The sequence below is a fragment of the Salmo trutta genome, chromosome 24 (assembly GCF_901001165.1).
Source record: "Salmo trutta chromosome 24, fSalTru1.1, whole genome shotgun sequence".
NCBI lineage: Eukaryota > Metazoa > Chordata > Actinopteri > Salmoniformes > Salmonidae > Salmo > Salmo trutta.
In genome coordinates this window covers 22,939,970-22,959,171 of record NC_042980.1, presented here as the reverse complement: position 1 = coordinate 22,959,171, position 19,202 = coordinate 22,939,970, and the positions used below count along the sequence as shown (strand labels likewise).

Genomic DNA, 19,202 nt, shown 5'->3' with positions numbered 1-19,202 from the left:
GCCACTGGCTGCCCCACCACCATTGCTATTGTTGGCGAACTAAGGAGCATCGCGAAGCATGGTCAAATAAAAATACACCGTGCGATGATGTCCAATGAATGTTTCGCCATTAAGGATTCCAGCTTTAAAGCCATAGGAGTCCATTATGTCTGATTGTTGTGAAGTAAATAACTACCTTTATAACACAACTATTTGTTGACAGAAGCTGTGGGATAAAACATCTATGAGTGCTATTAAGACATTAGTGAGGAATCAATAGTAGCAGTTTGAAATGTCACCATTTGAGAACCTTTTGCAAAGCACATACATACAGCGTTAAATGTTTAAACCACTGGTCTGGACAGGTAACAACAGAGTAGATAATTGTCTATACATACTTTATTATTGTTTCCACACATACTAAAGGACATCAATTCATGTTTCTCCTCACTGTTGCATTAGTATTAAGTTAATCGCACACTTAAACCTACTAAGAAGATAAAACAAATCGTAAAATGAACAACCTGTAAAAACAACCTGTTTCCGTTCATTTCAGGCTATTACACGGAGAGACTCATGCATGACTGCCCAGAGCCCAAGGCCATAGACAGACCAAACATGTCATATGTTTGTACAAGTGCCACCTGTTCCATTCTAGTGTTGTTAGACTGCTTCATTGAGCACAACCAAAATCTGACGGTCCTTTCCTGACAGCCTGACGACACGCAACTTTCAAGTGGATGAAGCTGTGTATTCGGACATGTCTAAATTCAATCAAATGACTTAATTTTTGCATATGCATATCAGCCTTTGTTTTAAAGAAAGTCATTTGATTGACATACCTTTGTCTATCACCATTGAAATTCAAACTCGACTCCCATAATTGAAATAACTTAAAAAACAAACATAGATCCAACATATTATAACAACCTGCAACAAAATGTGCATACAGTGGCAACTTGAGTTGTACTAATGGGTGTTATTCATAAACCAAATGGCATCTTCAATATACCATCTGTTCTTTTTCAAATAATGAAATAAAGTTAAACAAGGTTTCCTTTACAACAAACAACAAGTGTCTTACTGAAGATATAAATAAAGGATTGTCCTAATTTCCTTGCTATAAGACAAAACACTCTTGATTTACATTTCAACAATGTAAAAATATGTAAAAAAGTCCCAGAAAGCAGAATTGTACGCAAGATAAACATATGCAAAAAGAGCAAATAAGACAACTAGAAGGTAAGTGATGTGTTGTGTGATGAAGCTGGTGTGTTGTAGGGTAAGCTGAACTGAGTGGTGTGGGTAATGGTGTCTAAGTTCAGAAGGGGAGAAGTTGGATGATAGTACCAAGTTTTCAAAGATGGCACCTGCCCAAACCCTGAAGTGGAAAGAACAGGATTGAGGAGTCACCTGTGTGTTGACAGTTTCAGGAAATGGAGGATACATAAACAGATAAAGAAAAAAAGGTCAGGGAATAGGTTACATGAAAGTCAAAAATACATACACAATACAATGAACCTACCTTTAAACATTTGCTGCTTATATCTGTATACTACACTCGTTTTCTGTTAACCATACGGATTTCGTAGGACTGACCTACATTTTAAAACATTAAAACAAACCTGATTAAAATGTAAAAATGTGAAATAAATGAATCATAGAAAGGGGCAGTGTAGGAATAGGAATGTATTCAATTCAACACCTTTTTAAAAAACTTTAAAAGTCAGGTGGTGCCTCTAGAGAGCCCTTGCAGTATCCCCCAAAGGTTTTCAACCACATTATGGTTGAGCCTGCCAATTGTAAACTGCAAATCTTTACTGTTACAATATCCATCCTAGCAAGCAAGTGCTTCTGTGCAATAGTAATATCATATAAACATATAAAAGAGAGAGAATGACCAATACATTAACTTCATTTGCCTAAAGATGATCTTGAAGAAGTTGTGTGTGATGCAGTTGTTTTGTTTAAGAGGGATGTTTTTTCCACATTTTATCTGTGCTGACGGAGAATGTTCTTCTGAGTGGGCCTACACTCAATGAAATGAGTTCTTCAATCCCATCCAACAACATGTGCATTTCGTAATAAAGAAAGATAGCTACCTTGGTTTATATACGTCAGAGTTTCATCCTGCTGTTTAACAGCGGGCGAGGTTTCTGCACATAGAACATATTGAAAAGGAGACAAGTTTGGTGCCATTTTTTGTTGCGTGTCATTCCGCATCGTGTTTCAGGAAAGGTGACAAAATATCTCTAGAGAGCAGAAAAAGAGGGGAGGGAAAGGTGTGGTTGATCATTAGAAGATTTATCAAATCACAAATAAGTCAGAGGCTTCTCAATGGTCAGCCAGAGATTGATCTCATCAGCACCTCTTGGCCAAGGTACAAAAGTAGATTAAAAAAAACAACTTGTATGATGCATAATCACATTGCACAAAATGATTTAGGCATATGATGTGTACATTATATTTATATCTGAAATACATTGGAATAGGTCAATTTGCAAGGCCTCGGCCAAAGTTCATGCAAGCAAGACTCAAGTGTGATAATGGTGAAATGGGTAAAACAAGTTTAAAAAGTTGAGGGTGTCATGGCCTTAGTGCATTAATAAACAATTATTATTGTTGCTTTCAGTCCCCTTCAAATAAAGCATTTCAGAAAAAAAAGTCACGTTTTTCTCTATTGCATGAAACTTTTCTGATAAAAACGTCTCCTAAAAATACAAACGTTTCCCGATTGGACATTTCCACTTACCGAATATAACTTGCAGTTGAATGCTGATGGTAGTGCTTGGGCTGGTTGTGCCAAAACAACATGTTTTCCAGTGCAGCGTCTATGGTATCCCCAGAAACAGAGAATGGGAATTGGATATGGCACCCTGATCTGTTACTTCCACAGGTAGGTCTGCTAGCTCTCTCAGACGTTTGCTGGCCAGCACCCTGCTACAGGCTTATATACCCGCTATGACATCACTTTCAATTTATTAGGATACCTTACATTACCTTTGAGAAGCAGAGTGGGACTCACTGTTTGTGTCTCAAATGGCACCCTATTCCCAATATAGAGCACTACTTTTGACCCGGGCCCATATTGCTATGGTCAAAAGTAGTGCACTATGTAGGGAATGGGGTGCCATTTGGGATACAAACACTGACCCATCTCCCCTGCCCCGTTGTAGTGGTAGCCTAAAATCAAATCTTATTTTTCTAATGACAAGCACAGTAAGATCCATCTTCATGTAAAAAAAATGTGGCTAACACGGCTGGTTACTATTTAGACAGAAGAACTAAACACACCTCGGCACTCAACTCTGTAAATGAATGGGAACAATGCTACTGATACTGCTGCCTCGAGTGAATGTGGATCAACTAAATATACAAAGACCAACCTATAAAAAGTATATTATAAAAAGTGAATCAACTTTCATGGTTGTTTATTTCTAGAGCAAACAAATGTACATTGTTGCAAATCATCTATCACAGGTGGATGTTAACGAAACCCTTCTGTACAAGTTGTCATGAAAAACTAAATTAAACAATTATATAAATACAGATATGAATCTTACATGACAAAACAAACACAAATAATAACATGCATAGTGAACAGATTTCTAGGAATACCATCATCAGTAGATCATGTGGACAGTAAATGAGCCAGATCTTCATGAGTCATCAGCCAATACAGTACTTTGTCTGTAACAAAATGACTGGCTTCTCCCTTACACACAATAAAATACAATTAACATACTTGTAAAAGGATGATGGCCCCATTTGAAAACAAAAAACATTTTTTTGTGATTTAAAACTTAAGCAGATGGGAATAGTTGCCAGATACTGTACTTAAGTACCAAGGCACACACACACAGCATACCTTATAAAGCCACATGCCCAAATATGTAGTACTTTACTAAAGGAGAACTAGGATGCTTTCACAGTACGTGTCTGCTTGGCATTTTGAGACGGTTATGCCCTGTACAGTGTACATAATTGTCTAGGGCAGACAGAGACTTAAGTTTTGGTCAATTTACAGAACTCCGTGAGTGTATCGCGGCCAGGTGTCTTCCTCCCCTACCAAAATAATAACTTAATTGTTGTAAAGGCTGACCAAACGGATGAGGTTACAAGTGCACTTCAACAGCCAAAACAGGACCCATCGATTTAAGGCAGCACAAATTGGATGTGCTGCCCAAAAACATGCAAGCTAATTCGCTAACGAGCAAAAAAGTGAGACAGCCAAACTTTTTATTTCATTTCATGAAAGTTGCGAAGCGGTGATTGATCAAAAGTTATGTACAAAATACTTAGTTTGCTCATCATGGTATTTTCTTTATTGCAAAAGCTGTAGTTAGGTGAAGGGAAGGTGACAAGAAGAAGTGTGTAATACTGTATTATTATAAACAACTTATATTTGCATCGTCATGGTGAATATTATTTTATCTGTTTGCAAGCCTGTTTAGTGTAGTTCATGGGGTAATGGTTTCACATTTTTAAGATCTGAGAACTTCTGTATGTACATCCATCCTCTCCTTTCAACAGTACAAGTGATCCAAACATTATTTAGGAAAATGAACATAAGGCCTGGTAGGGCCGGTTTCCTGGACACAGATTTAGATTAGGATTACAAACACACTTTCAATTGATATTCTCTATTGAGAATAGTTTCTAATCCAGGACTAGAATGTATCTGTGTCTGGGAAACCAGCCTGTAGTTTCTTTAGATTCTGTCTCAATGAATGCACTGATCTCCTTCCGAATCCGAGCATGTAACTTTCGCATTATCTACAAGTGTAGGGTTTTTACTCATCAGACAAGTACACGTTATAAGCAGCAGCATCATAGTTAACAAGTAAAATGCCATAATCTGGCTACACAGGTGGAAAAAGGGGGGGAATAAATAAATGTGACACTGGATTGTTTGTTGTCATGACTGATAATAGCCCATTCATTCAGTGTCTGACATCATTAGCAACATGGTCATTGAGTAGGTTGAGAACATTCATTCTAATTGTATGAGTTGGGAGGGATCCATTACATTTCACTTGATTGATTCAGGGTTTTCTTTTTTAATGTATTAGTGTCTTTTCTTCCCTAAATAATGTTCTTTATTTGACAAATCCAAATGGTGTTAACCTCAACCACAATTTATTGTGAGTCAGAAAGGAACACAGTTGCATCTTTATCTCTATCCTTATTTCACAAAAAAAATGTTAAAACATTTTGAACAGCTTTACATTTTAGTGTTCATTTTGTGTTGAAAAAATGTAGATTTTATCAAATGTATTTTACTGTATTTTTATTTAATACAGTACTTATTTCTCAGGTTAGAGCCAAGCTATTAGCTGCAAGTTGGTCTCTGACAATGTTTCCGCCGTAATTTCTCCCAAACTAATAGATAATAATAAAACATAGCATTTGCCTACCTGGGCGTAAGTGAGGCTTCATAATTGGTTAACTTAAAATGTTCAAATTAAAATGTTCAAACATTTCTTCTAACACTTTTTATAGGATTTTATAACATCATCCCTCAGTTTATAAAGAAAAAACGTGAGATTACTACTCATTCTACTAATTTCAATTGCTGCCATATTTGGTTTTCAATGTTCCCAAACACAAGTCTTCAACCTGGTTTATATCAGGGCTTTGTATCATCACTGGGCCAGCCATATGATTCTTAGTTTACCACAAACTGAATGCCATGTGGTCCCCATGGGAACGACGTATTCCGACCTCAATTGGCCTTCCTTGTTAATAAATGTGAAGGAATTCAGTCGTCCAACTACAGTACAACTGCATTTTAAAGGGATGTTTTTTTATTTTCTTCTGAATCAATTTCAGGGCATTATTTGCTATTAGACCATATCATTGTTATTGGACCATATCATAACTCCTGGTTTCGCCTTTCCCCTCCTGTTACTTTTTGAATGCGCAACCAAATAAGCATCCAAAGTTACATTATGAAAAATGTCGCTTGACCCCCATTCATTCTTATAGAGCGTTAAAAAGCGTTAAACCACCTTAAACCCAGACCTCACATAAAAAAAATATTTTAAAAAATTAAAACAAAACGGGAGAAAGAAATTCGATGACAAATGAAAGGACAAGTTCACTGGAGAGAAAATAAAGAAAAGGCCGGGAGCAAAAGTAAGTGAATTGAAGTTGTGATTGAAGCAGAGGGTCATCCGGAGGAATCCAGCGTGGTGAAGGAGAGAAGAGAATCTCAGGAATGGAGAGGTCTGGAAGAGACACAACTACAGTACCAGTCAAAAGTTTGGACACACCTACTCATTCAAGGGGTTTTCTTTATTTTTAATATTTTCTACATTGTAGAATAATAGTGAAGACATCAAAACTATGAAATAACACATATGGAATCATGTAGTAACCAAACAAGTTTAAACAAATCAAAACATACTTCATATTTGAGATTGTTCAAAGTAGCCACCCTTTGCCTTGACAGCTTTGCACACAATTGGCATTCTCTCAACCAGCTTCATGAGGTAGTCACCTGGAATGCATTTCAATTAACAGGTGTGCCTTGTTAAAAGTTAATTTGTGGAATTTCTTTCCTTTTTAAATGTGTTTGTGCCAATCAGTTGTGTTGTGACAAGGTAGGGGTGGTTTACAGAAGATAGCCCTATTTAGTTAAAGACCAAGTCCATATTATGGTAAGAACATCTCAAATAATCAAAGAGAAATGACAGTCCATCATTACTTTAAGACATGAAGGTCAGTCAATGTGGAAAATTTCAAGAACTTGACCTGGCCTCCACAACCACCCGACCTCAACCCAATTGAGATGGTTTGGGATGAGTTAGACCACAGAGTGAAGGAAAAGCAGCCAACAAGTGCTCAGCATATGTTGGAACTCCTTCAAGACTGTTGGAAAAGCATTCTTTATGAAGCTGGTTGAGAGAATGCCAAGAGTGTGCAAAGCCGTCATCAAGGCAAAAGGTGTCTACTTTGACCAATCTAAAATCCAAAATATATTTTGATTTGTTTAACACTTTTTTGGTTACTACGTGATTCCATATGTGTTATTTCATAGTTTTGATGTCTTCACTATTATTCTACAATATAGAAAATAAAGAAAAACCCTTGAATGAGTAGGTGTGTCCAAACTTTTGACTGGTACTGTATGACTGTGTCCCAAATGGCATCATATTCCCTATATAGTGCACTACTTTTGACCAGAGCCCAAATGTAGTGGCCTATATAGGGAATAGGATGCCATTTGGGACACACCCTATATCCCCTAATTCAGATGCAAAGTACAGACAGGCAGATCACTCCTACAGCTAGCTGTGTGAGGACACATCCGAGGAACTGCTGCTGTTGCTGTTGGTCGTCTGGGCCCTCTTGATGTACAAGTTCAGCAGCTTCATCTGCAAGAAGAATATTATATGTTAAAACACAGTTATTATCATGGTGGAGCAAGGAGAAGTGGTAAGAGAAGTAATAATAGCACTGTTGTCAATTCTATTTCAATTCAGTCAATTCGGAAGTAAACTGAAATTCCAATACCAGGAATTTAATTAGTAATTAAACACTAATTAAATGTTTCCTTTGCACAACGTTTTACTACAGTGTTCCCTAATGAGTACAACCCTGACAAACTCCAGTCCTGTACCCTTATGCAACCCAAGGACACGGGCCCCCGCAGATGGAAAGTGGGGCAAAAATGACCCTCTCAACAACACACCATAGAGCAAACTAGTCGAAACCAGAGGCCAACTACAGACCAATGCTGGCACTAAGACCGCACTCAATGAGCTGTATACCGCCATAAGCAAACAGGAAAATGCTCATTCAGAGGCAGCGCTCCTAGTGGCCAGGGAATTTAATGCAGGGAAACTTAAATCTGTTATACCTAATTTCTACCAGCATGTTGAATGTGCAACCAGAGGGAAAAAAACCTCAAGACCACCTTTACTCTACACACAGAGACGCAAACAAAGCTCTCCCTCCAGCTCTCCCTCCAGTTGGCAAATCTGCCCATAATTATATCCTCCTGATTCCTGCTTACAAGCAAAAATTAAAGCAGGAAGCACAAGTGACTCGGTCAATAAAAAAGTGGTCAGATGAAGCAGATGCTAAGCTACAGGACTGTTTTGCTAGCACAGACTGGAATATGTTCTGGGATTCTTCTGATGGCATTGAGGAGTACACCACATCAGTCACTGGCTTCATCAAAAAGTGCATTGATGACGTCGTCCCCACAGAAATCTCTATTGCACTCTACACTGCTCTTTCACACCTGGACAAAAGGAACACCTACGTGAGAATGCTGTTCATTGAGTACAGCTCAGCATTCAACACCATAGCGCCCTCAAAGCTCATCACTAAGCTAAGGACTCTTGGACTAAACACCCCAACTAGAAGCCATGGATTACAGGCAACATCCGCACTGAGCTAAAGGGTAGAGCTGCTGGTTTCAAGGAGCGGGACTCTAACCCGGAAGCTTATAGGAAATCCTGCTACGCCCTCAATCGAACTATCAAACAGGCAAAGCTTCAATACAGGAATAAGATCGAATCGTACTACACCGGCTCCGACGCTCGTCGGGTGTGGCATGGCTTGCAAACTATTGCACAACTGAGAGCTGTCCAGTGACACGAGCATACCAGACAAGCTAAATTACTTCTATGTTCGCTTCGAGGCAAGTAACACTACGGCTGGGCGATATGGCCAAAATCTCATATCCAGATATAGGTCATTTCATATCCCGATAATGATACATATCACGATATAGCACATTTTCTGTAAATTCAAATATAAAATGACCACATGTAAAGGCCTACTTCTTATTACATTTTGAATTATACTCAACAAATAAAAGGTACTTACTCATATTTGATTATTTATCCTAATATTTAGAACCTTTGTGCAAATTTTCAATTAACTTCTCTAGGGTAGGGGGCAGTATTTTGACGTCCGGATGAAAGGCGTGCCCAAATTAAACTGCCTGCTACTCAGGCTCAGAAGGTATGATATGCATATTATTAGTAGATTTGGATAGAAAACACTCTGAAGTTTCTAAAACTGTTTGAATGATGTCTGTGAGTATAACAGAACTCATATGGCAGGCAAAAACCTGAGAAAAATCCAACCAGGAAGTGTGGAAATCTGAGGTTTGTAGTTTTTTCAAGTGATTGCCTATACAGTATACAGTGACTTAGGGTTCATTTTGCACTTCCTAAGGCTTCCACTAGATGTCAACAGTCTTCAGAACGTTGTTTCATGCTTCTACTGTGAATATGAAGCGAATAAGAGGGCCTGGAAGTTGATGAGTGAGGAAATTACATGAGCTCAGAGGCGTGCGCTCACGTGAGTGTGAGCTGTGTTCCCTTTCTTTTCTGAAGACATTGGAATTGTCCGGTTGGAATATTACTGAAGATTTGTTAAAAACATCCTAAAGATTGATGCTATACATCGTTTGACATATTTCTACGAACGTAAATATAACTTTTTTGACTTTTCGTTGTGACATTTGCGCGAGCTTCCTGCATTTGGAGTAGTGGACTGAACGCGCGAACAAAAAGGAGGTATTTGGACATAAATGATGGACTTTATCGAACAAAACAAACATTTATTGTGGACCTGGGATACCTGGGAGTGCATTCTGATGAAGATCATCAAAGGTAAGTGAATATTTATAATATTATTTCTGAGTTTTATTGACTCCACAAAATGGCGTGTTTGGTTTCATGTCTGAACGCTGTACTCAGATTATTGCAAAGTGTGCTTTCGCTGTAAAGTTTTTTTGAAATCTGACACAGCGGTTGCATTAAGGAGAAGTGTATCTATAATTCTTTGAATTACAGTTTAATACTTTATCAATGTTTATGATGAGTATTTCTGTAAATTGATGCGCTCATTCACAGGAAGTTTTGGGAGGCAAAACATTTCTGAACATTACACGCCAATGTAAAATGTTTTTTTTGGATATGAATATAAACTTTATCGAGCAAAACATACATGTTTTGTGTAACATGAAGTCCTATGAGTGCCATCTGATGAAGATCATCAAAGGTTAGTGATTCATTTTAGCTGTATTTCTGGTTTTTGTGACATCTCTCCTTGCTTGGAAAATGGCTGTGTGTTTTTTCTTGTTAAGGTGATGTCCTAACATAATCTAATGCTATGCTTTCGCCATAAAGCCTTTTTGAAATCGGACAATGTGGTTGGATTAACGAGAAGATTATCTTTAAAATGGTGTAAAATACTTGTATGTGTGAGAAATTTGAATTATGAGATTTTTGTTGTTTTGAATTTGGCGCCCTGCTATTTCACTGGCTGTTGAATAGTGTGTCCCGCAGGTGGGACGGTCACGTCCCACATACCCCAGAGAGGTTTTAAGCATGTAACAAAATATAAAATATGAATGTATAAAATCTAAAAAAGGTCAATAGAAAACACTTAAACTATAGTTGCAAACAAAATAAAAATAGGCCTAAAATAAATAAGTTTGTGTTGCAAATTTCCTTCCACACGTGTCATCCAATTGACAAAAAATATGAACAATGTCTACACTGTATTTCTGATCAATTTGATGTTATTTTAATAGACAAAAAAAGTGCTTTTCTTTCAAAAACAAGGACATTTCTAAGTGACCCCAAACTTTTGAACGGTAGTGTATATATGGGGCGGCAGATAGCCTAGTGGTTAGCGCGTTGGACTAGTAACCGAAAGTTTGCAAGATCGAATCCCCAAGCTGACATGGTAAAAATATGTCGTTCTGCCCCTGAACAAGGCAGTTGACCCACTGTTCCTAGGCCGTCATTGAAAATAAGAATTTGTTCTTAACTGACTTGCCTAGTTAAATAAAGGTTAAATAAAAATAAAATATATTTTAGATTCTCCCCTTTTCAATCGATTCACTATTTACCCCCTTCCGATAGTTATGCTGGGGAGAATATTTTAGCTGTAAATTGTTTAACCTGTAATCAAGGCTTTGTATTATTGTTAATCATGGCTATGCCACAATAGCAATTTTGCCACCTAATTGCAGGGTATTATACTAGTAGGCCTAGTTGGATAAGGCTGAATATGCACATGATGGAAGTTAGAGGTAAATATTAATTCTTTAATGGAAAATGCATTGACTAAAATATGACTAAAATGATCCAGTTTTACTCGACTGATAATAACAAACTAAGAATGATGAAATTACTAAAATGTGACTAAGACAAAACCTAAATCTAAAATAGCTGCCAAAATGAACATGGGTGTGTGGTGTAGTGTGCGTGTCTGTCAGTCAGGACTTTGAGATGATGATCGAGAACATGACAGTGGTGGGTAGTGTACCTTGCTGCCCGTGAGTAGCTGCAGGTGTGGTTTGAGCTCTTCTCCAATCACGGAGTAGATGGCCACCAGACAGAACACACTGGCCTTGCGAACACTACTCTCCGTGTTGTCATAGCCCTGGGAACAGATTTACCACGATCAGTATTAATGGACTGGCTGCCAGAAGGAAATAACGACAGAGAAACAAGAATGCACACACACATTCACTTGCAGCAATCAGTGAACACACACACGTACAGTACACACACTGAGTCATTGGAAATGTGGGAGGAGTGGCAGATGTGTGCGCTTAGGGATCGAGTACAGGCAAACATTTCCAGATATAAATAAGGCACACTGCTCCCACTGCCCAAATATGAACATGAACAAATATGGTATAGGCCTAAAAACTGCCAAGGATTTCTCTAGATTTTCTTTCAATGCCTCCTTTCCCTAATCCTGCATTCACAGTTCTTAACAAAGTCATCTGCAGAACTAAAACAAATTTAGATCTAAGAAAACAGAGAAACCCTTATTTTACTATGCAGTCATAATACGATTGAGGCATTTGCTGTCTGTCCACCACTCCATACACAACTCCACACCTATATAGACACATTTCCAGGTATAAATAACTGTTCCCATAGTCCAAATATCAACATGAACAGATATGGGGCAGATACTGTCAGGATGTTTCTACTATTCCTCCCACAATGCCTCCTCCACTAGTCCCGCATTCGATACAATAAAATAATATATGCCACTTAGGACACACTTTATTGATCCATGCTGAAATTGAACCCACAACCTTGGTGTAGAAGGTCCAATGCAGCCATTTTTATCTCAATATCAAATCATTTATGGGTAACAATTTAGTACCTTACTGAGATTGTTTTCTATTAAAATGGTCAAAAAGAAACAAAAATAGCTTCTTGGTAAGGAGCAATTTCTCAAGCAAGAATTTAACTAGGACTGTCTGGAAGTGGTCTGAGTGGGGAGGGGAAAACTAGCCGTTATTGGCAGAGAGGTTTGGAACTCTTATTTGTCTATTAATCTATTAACTAATTTACCACCTGGTAGGTAAAAATTCCATCCCACCAAAACAGCCTGAAATTTCAGGCAGTATTTTCAAACAGCTCTTACACTAAAAGGTCATTATCATAATTTGACAGTATTATTCCAACCACATAGTGTGGCAATATATATAAAATCACCGTTTTGACGGCACTGGGCCACACTCTTACCAAACACTCATAATGCCAAACAGGACCAGATTCTCACCTGCAGTAGTCCTGGTATGATATCAGGCAGCAGCTGGTGGAGGGACTCCTTGGTGATGCGTTCTATCACCTTGGTCTGCATCTTGATGGCAGCCAGGTTGATGGGGTAGTCAGCCGTCTGGACGATGGGACACAGCACCTTGATACACTGCTCTGGGTGGATGGAGCCGGCTAGGGTGGAGGCAGCCTCCTCCGCTGCCCGCACCACCTGGACAGAGAGGGAAGAGATCACTCATAATGCCTTTGTATATGGTGTGTACAGGACAGGTCCTAGTACCGAGGCATTAGAGGACACCATTGCTTTTTCAGATGCCTATTGTGTAAAAGGCTATAGAGCAATAATGTAAAGAATAAAAGGAGTTGTACCTCCTTGTGGGAGTCTTTGTGTGCCTCCAGGGTCTTCATGATGGTGAGTTCAGCATAGTTCTTGAAGCGGGCCGGTTGATTTCTCAGGATCTCCTTCAGTACCCGCAGAGCCAGGGCCCGGATGGTGTGCTATATGGAGGGAAGAGGAAGAATGAGTGTCCATTAAACCTCCAAATAGACACATACTGTACAGCCTTCCTGGAACCATGCATGCCCACCACACACACCCAAACCAAAACCTTTAATCCTTAGCAAGGCTTTCAAGTTAGCAGCTTAATAAACAACCTATTTGGTAGTACAGCTGCTGTCTAGTTATTCTGTATGCATGTGTTTGACACAATCACTGCAACTAAAACCTTTGAAATAGCAGTGATCTGCAGAATCAGAGCTGCAGGAGTATAGGATCCCTACGTCTTTATCCCCCAGTGTCTCCAGGAGCAGTAGGAGGATGGTCTTGAAGTGTTCGTCCCACACGGCCAGGCTGTCCTCTCGTGTGATCTTCAGCAGCTCCACCAAGGCCCCCTTACGCTCATCCACACGCTCGTTGTGATTGGACAGCTCCTTCAGAAGGTCTGCCACAAGGTCTGAGTGGTCCTGGGAACCTGAGGAAAGGACAGTGGGGAGCACTGGGTGAGTTGTATGGCCCATACACCTCTCAGGCCTACTTAGCGAGCTAGTATCCCCATGAACACAGCAAAAGTGACAGGGAATCACTCAAGACATTGAAATGGATGGCAATGGAAACAGCAATGAAACACTTTAGAAAGAAAAAAAACAACAGTTATAGAGTAGTGAGTCTTTACCAGGAACAAAGCCCTTAGGCGGCAACATCTTGTTTTCACCACTGCCGTCCTGCCGACGGCCTGTAGTGGGAGGGAGGGGGAGAGGAGGAAGGTAGACAATCAGGAGGGAGGAGGACTGACTATAGCCAGCAGACTCACTATTCACTGCAGATAGAGGGCTATCCTATTCCCAATGTTTTTCATCAGCCACCATGTAACACTAGAATGGGCCAAACCTATTCTTTCTTTATGTTGCCGAAACCTGAAGACACCACACCATCATGTCATGACATTACAGGATGGATCAGACTTGGTCAACATGGAGGTGGCGTCACAGGGTTAAGGGTCAAGCAGAGGTCAAAGGTGACTCACAGTCTCTGAACTGTTCCACGTCATCGTCGAACACGGCCTCCTTTAGGGCACTCTTGTCGTAGGATGAAGTGATGGTGTCCCCATACCCGTAGGGGGCGAACTCCCTGGCCCGCGGCCCGGAGAAGGAGCGGGGAGACGGAGTGTTGAGGAGGGAGGTCTTGTTATCCAAGGCCGTACGCCCACCCTCCACCACATCTAGCCCCAAACGGGCATCAGAGCCTGGGGAGGACGCCACACCTTCACGCCCCACCTGAAGAGATAGATAGAAAAGATACATAGTTGTAGTCAGTTTTTGATAATGACAACTTTTGATGTAAAAAGAGCTTTATAGATTAACGTGATTGATTGTTACTCATGCATGTAAAAATGGCTATGATAACCAGGGAGGAAGAAACAGGAAGCAACAGATTAGCCTAAATTTACTCTTGATTTAACAATTAGCTATTTTGTAATGTGCTTCTCGTTGATGTCCGTTTCCTTCCCCAACATCAGTCAGTCAGTTTAATTTCCAGAGCTGAGGTAATGACTCACAGCATCGTCCCTCTTCCCTCTTGGTTCGTTGAGGTCCTCCTGGCTGCGATAGCTGAAACTCTGGATGGCCTCTGTGACTCCTCGCAGGGAGCTGTAGATCTCATCAGAGTTCATGTTCTCTGTGTCATACTCCAACATACTGAGGAGACAGAGGACGACAGGGGTGAGGGGTTATATACAGGGTGGTAAGGACAAAAACAAACACAGAGACAAACACTCATACGAAGAGACTAGTTGTATTAGTCTTATACCATGCAAGGGCTCATATTCATTGCTGTAGGTAAAATATATATTTTGGATGCAGCTCTGACCATCGATGATTGGCGTGATGCTATAACTAAGAAGGGAGAGATAACTATCCAGAGAAGACTGGATGCCATAATGCAACATGAGACTTGAAGCAAGGAATCCCTATTGGTCGAGCGAAATTGGGAGGACTTCCAGTCCCGCCCCTCCTGGGGCCCCGCTCCCTAAGAGTGTTACCTGGGAGAGTACGCTCTGCGGAGGACCCTGAGGGCGGGGCCAGAGGGGGTGGAGGGAGGCGGAGGAGGATGAGGGGGAGGGGGGTGCTTAGACAGCCCATCACCACTCCAACACCCACCCCACAACCGACTGTGGCCACAGCACAGCACGGCCACGAGGGAAGGACGGACAGAAGGAGGAGGGAGAGAACGGGGCAAGGTGGGGGCAACAACACAAGGGATCACACACACAGAGAAGAGAGAAATAAGGAAAAAGAGAGAAAGAAGAAGGGAAGAGTGCAGCAGAGGGAGGAGAAAAGAGAAAAATAAACTAGTCTGATCTGAGTTGAGGTTAGAGGTCGACATGCATTAACAAGGGAAGAGTATTAGAATGCATGGTGAAGAAGAACAAGCCATCAACCAGCGCTCCGTGGTTTAGCCATGCATTAGGAGACACAATGACATTATCCCTGTAGATAAATGTCTGAGAAAAGGGAGGTACGTACCTCGGAGACAGCCCACCATGGGAGCAGTTGGTCGGAGAGGTGAGGGGGCTGGTCCGGCTGGGGGTGTGGCGGGGTGGGGTCCGCCCAATAGTGTTGCTGGGAGAACTCTAAGAAATAGAAAGAGAAAAACAATTTCATGACTTACAAAACTTAAAATCGAAGATCATGACCAAATGGAATGAAACCATTGGATCGCATACAAGTGAATTAACTAGTCTACCTCAGAAATAGGTTAAAAAGCTCAATCTTTCAAATCACCCCACCAAAATTGACATGGCTGCTAGTGTAAAACACATATTTTATTCCTGGTTGTATTCCTTTACCACGCTGTTGGTGTTGCTGGAGTTCTTGAGGTGGTTGTGGAGCAGCTTGGTGGCCCCGTCTTGGAAGGTCTTGGGCAGGGCTCCCAGCAGCATGGTGAACTCTGGGGTGTTCAGCTCAAACAGAGAGATCAGCACCACCTGGGCCGCCTGGGGGGCAGAGGACAGAGGGACATACAGTAGTCAATAGTGGGGTTATGGACCATCTGGGGAGCAGAGGACAGAGGGACATACAGTAGTCAATAGTGGGTTATGGGTCATCTGGGGGGAAGAGGACAGAGGGACATACAGTAGTCAATAGTGGGTTATGGACCATCTGGGGGGAAAAGGGGATAGGTACAGTAAACAGTGTGTTAGGTGGGCTTCCCCTGGGACGTAGGGTACAGACATAATAGTCAATAGTGGGTTATGTATTCCTACAGGGAAGCCCTACAGGGAAGACCTTTGCTCCACTAAGAGCTACATCTGTTGTCAGGTATCCCTACCAGTGGAAGGCTTGGAGGTACACAGTGAGTAGTATTATATACTGACTAAAACAGTACTGAGAAACCATTGGTCACTTTATCAAACACGTTTTTTGCAACTATTGCTGTAATATAGTCCATTATATGTTTGCGGTAAGAGACATCATGCTTCGAGCAGGTCAGATATTGCTTCCAACAAGGACTGAGACATTCCCTTAATAAACACAATGTTAAATCAAGTGATTCTTTCTACTACAAACGGCCATGTTAGCATGCATATGGACAGGGTGTTAATGTGGTTCAGAACAGACAAATGTGTTCGGCACAGAGAACAGAAGAGGAAAAACCAGCAGTCAAGTTTTCACATTGTTATTCAGCAATGACATCGGCCGGGAGAACTCTCACTTGGAAACAAAAAAGCAACAATCCATTCTCACAGTCCTTACATAAATACTGTTTAGTGTTGTAGTAGTGTTCTGTTGGCCAACAAAAGTATTTTCACTCTCAAACCAGTCCATTTATCTGCAATCAAAGTCGCAAGGCATAGCTACTGTAGATTAGAGCGAGTGATAGAAAGGGCTAGAGAGGGTAAAGGTGAGGTGAAGAGGCCACACTGGAGATTCCCACTCATTGAGGCAGTTAGGTGTCGGTGCGGCTCGGCGGGCGGAGCGTGCTTGGCGTTGGACAGTGATTGGTTGATGAGCCACTACCTGCTTACACCTCTCTTCCAGGTGCCCCTCCCCGGCCTGCTGGGACAGTAAGGCTGCCGTACCGGACCTGCCTGATAGCTCCTCCACCACCCAGTTATGAAGGGTCTGGGGCACAGTGGCAGGGGGGTAGAATTATGGGTATTGTAGTTTTGACAAAGGAAAGCAGATGTTTATAGTAGTACACTACTATAAACCTAGACATGGTTATAGCTGTAAGCCGGGTCTTCCTGTGGGATGCAGTTGAAGTATATAAAGTTTGTTTCTATTATAAAGCAATAAAAAGCATTTAAAAAAAAAAATCTTTCCCCCACGATCAAAGGTCATTTTTAGTCTACCTGTTTTTAGTACCCTACTGCGTGAGATACGCCTTGTGTTAAAACACTAGCTAGTTGAGGACTTCACTTGGAACGTCCTGCCTCAGCACAGGGAGATAGTGTCTGCTAACCCAAGGTAATTCCTGGTGGCACATGGCATCGTTGACAACCGCTTACAACATCAACAAATACAAACAAAGGAGGTAAAACCCACTGGATCGATAGCTACAGTACATAACATTGAAAAACTATTGAATGCATTTCCCCCAAAAAAATGGTTTCTGAGTTTGTTAAGATTTATTAACAAATGATAACACACTTAATCCAAGTGAATATATCATAAAAAAACAGTTCAAGCTGAATTTGTTTGAGGAAGTAGGCTAATCCAGCTGCTGTACTATTAGCAGTGCAGTATTCGCATGGCTTTCTGCCTGGACAGCATGTGGTTCAGCTAGCCCTTATAGAGCAGAACATAGGGACTACAGCACCTATTTCAGCAGATACCTACAGTAAGTAGTAGTTCCTACTTCCCACTGAGACATACCTTCCTGACGTCAGAGCTCTTGGGTTCTGTGGTCCACGTAATGATGCGAGATACAGCCAGTCGCGTTTCACTGGAGTTGACAAAGTCTGTAGGATCCATCTGTCTTCCCAGTGACTCTATGTACTTCAGGATGGCCACCTTCACCTGTGTGATACACACATGGTTTAGCTTCACGATACACACGTTTTAGCTTCACGATACACACATGGTTTAGCTTCACGATACACACATGGTTTAGCTTCACGATACACACGTTTTAGCTTCACGATACACACATGGTTTAGCTTCACGATACACACATGGTTTAGCTTCATGATACACACATGGTTTAGCTTCACGATACACACATGGTTTAGCTTCACGATACACACGTTTTAGCTTCACGATACACACATGGTTTAGCTTCACGATACACACATGGTTTAGCTTCACGATACACACATGGTTTAGCTTCACGATACACACATGGTTTAGCTTCACGATACACACATGGTTTAGCTTCACGATACACACATGGTTTAGCTTCACGATACACACATGGTTTAGCTTCACGATACACACATGGTTTAGCTTCACGATACACACATGGTTTAGCTTCACGATACACACATGGTTTAGCTTCACGATACACACACGGTTCAGCTTCACGATACACACACGGTTCAGCTTCACGATACACACACGGTTCAGCTTCACGATACACACATGGTTTAGCTTCACGATACACACATGGTTTAGCGTCACGATACACACATGGTTTAGCTTCACGATACACACATGGTTTAGCTTCACGATACACACATGGTTTAGCTTCACGATACACACAGGCATTTAGCAAGTTCACTTTTAAAATGTTTGAAAATATCACCATTGTATTGTAGCTACTGGCATATGAAATCTTAAATTGTTAGACCCAGAGCAAACCCCCAAAACAACCGGAATAATCTAGCCATGTGACCTTCTCTGCATACTGCACCTTGAGGTTGGGTGTCTGTGTCTGATCCACAATGAACCTCATCAGGATGTTAAACTGCTGATCAAACGGAAAAGACTCCCTGAGAAGAACAAAACAGAAAACAATATTAGTTACTAAATTGAATGAGCGAAATTATACTCAAAATGGTATTTTCACACGACTAAGCCAAAAACAGCTGTAATGAGCTGGCCTAGTTACAAATCCACCATAGTCGCTAGAACAGTGCTGAAAAGAACTGTAAAAAGAAAATATCCAAGTCAACATGGTTTGGTTTGGGTCGGCATGATAGTGTAAAAATGGTTTGAGATGTTATCGGA

At 40.9% G+C, this 19,202-nt stretch overlaps 1 protein-coding gene across 27 annotated transcripts in view; it reads right to left on the bottom strand.

Annotated features, from left to right (window-relative positions):
- Nucleotides 1-7,145: 7,145 nt before the first annotated feature.
- clasp1a (cytoplasmic linker associated protein 1a) overlaps nt 7,146-19,202 on the bottom strand; it is a 94,798-nt gene continuing 82,741 nt past the window's right edge. For 14 of the 27 annotated variants that reach the window (XM_029711524.1, XM_029711526.1, XM_029711533.1 and 11 more), the window contains 14 exons: nt 18,886-18,964; nt 17,910-18,053; nt 17,052-17,156; nt 15,881-16,027; nt 15,558-15,664; nt 15,074-15,202; nt 14,591-14,729; nt 14,060-14,309; nt 13,709-13,768; nt 13,317-13,507; nt 12,906-13,034; nt 12,541-12,747; nt 11,281-11,397; nt 7,146-7,358 (listed from right to left, as the gene is read on the bottom strand). In XM_029711524.1, the coding sequence (XP_029567384.1) occupies nt 7,272-7,358; nt 11,281-11,397; nt 12,541-12,747; nt 12,906-13,034; nt 13,317-13,507; nt 13,709-13,768; nt 14,060-14,309; nt 14,591-14,729; nt 15,074-15,202; nt 15,558-15,664; nt 15,881-16,027; nt 17,052-17,156; nt 17,910-18,053; nt 18,886-18,964 (1,891 nt within the window). In that variant the 3' untranslated portion in view covers nt 7,146-7,271. The remainder of the gene's footprint in view (nt 7,359-11,280; nt 11,398-12,540; nt 12,748-12,905; nt 13,035-13,316; nt 13,508-13,708; nt 13,769-14,059; nt 14,310-14,590; nt 14,730-15,073; nt 15,203-15,557; nt 15,665-15,880; nt 16,028-17,051; nt 17,157-17,909; nt 18,054-18,885; nt 18,965-19,202) is intronic. The other 13 variants (XM_029711553.1, XM_029711549.1, XM_029711551.1 and 10 more) reach the window with 6 other exon arrangements.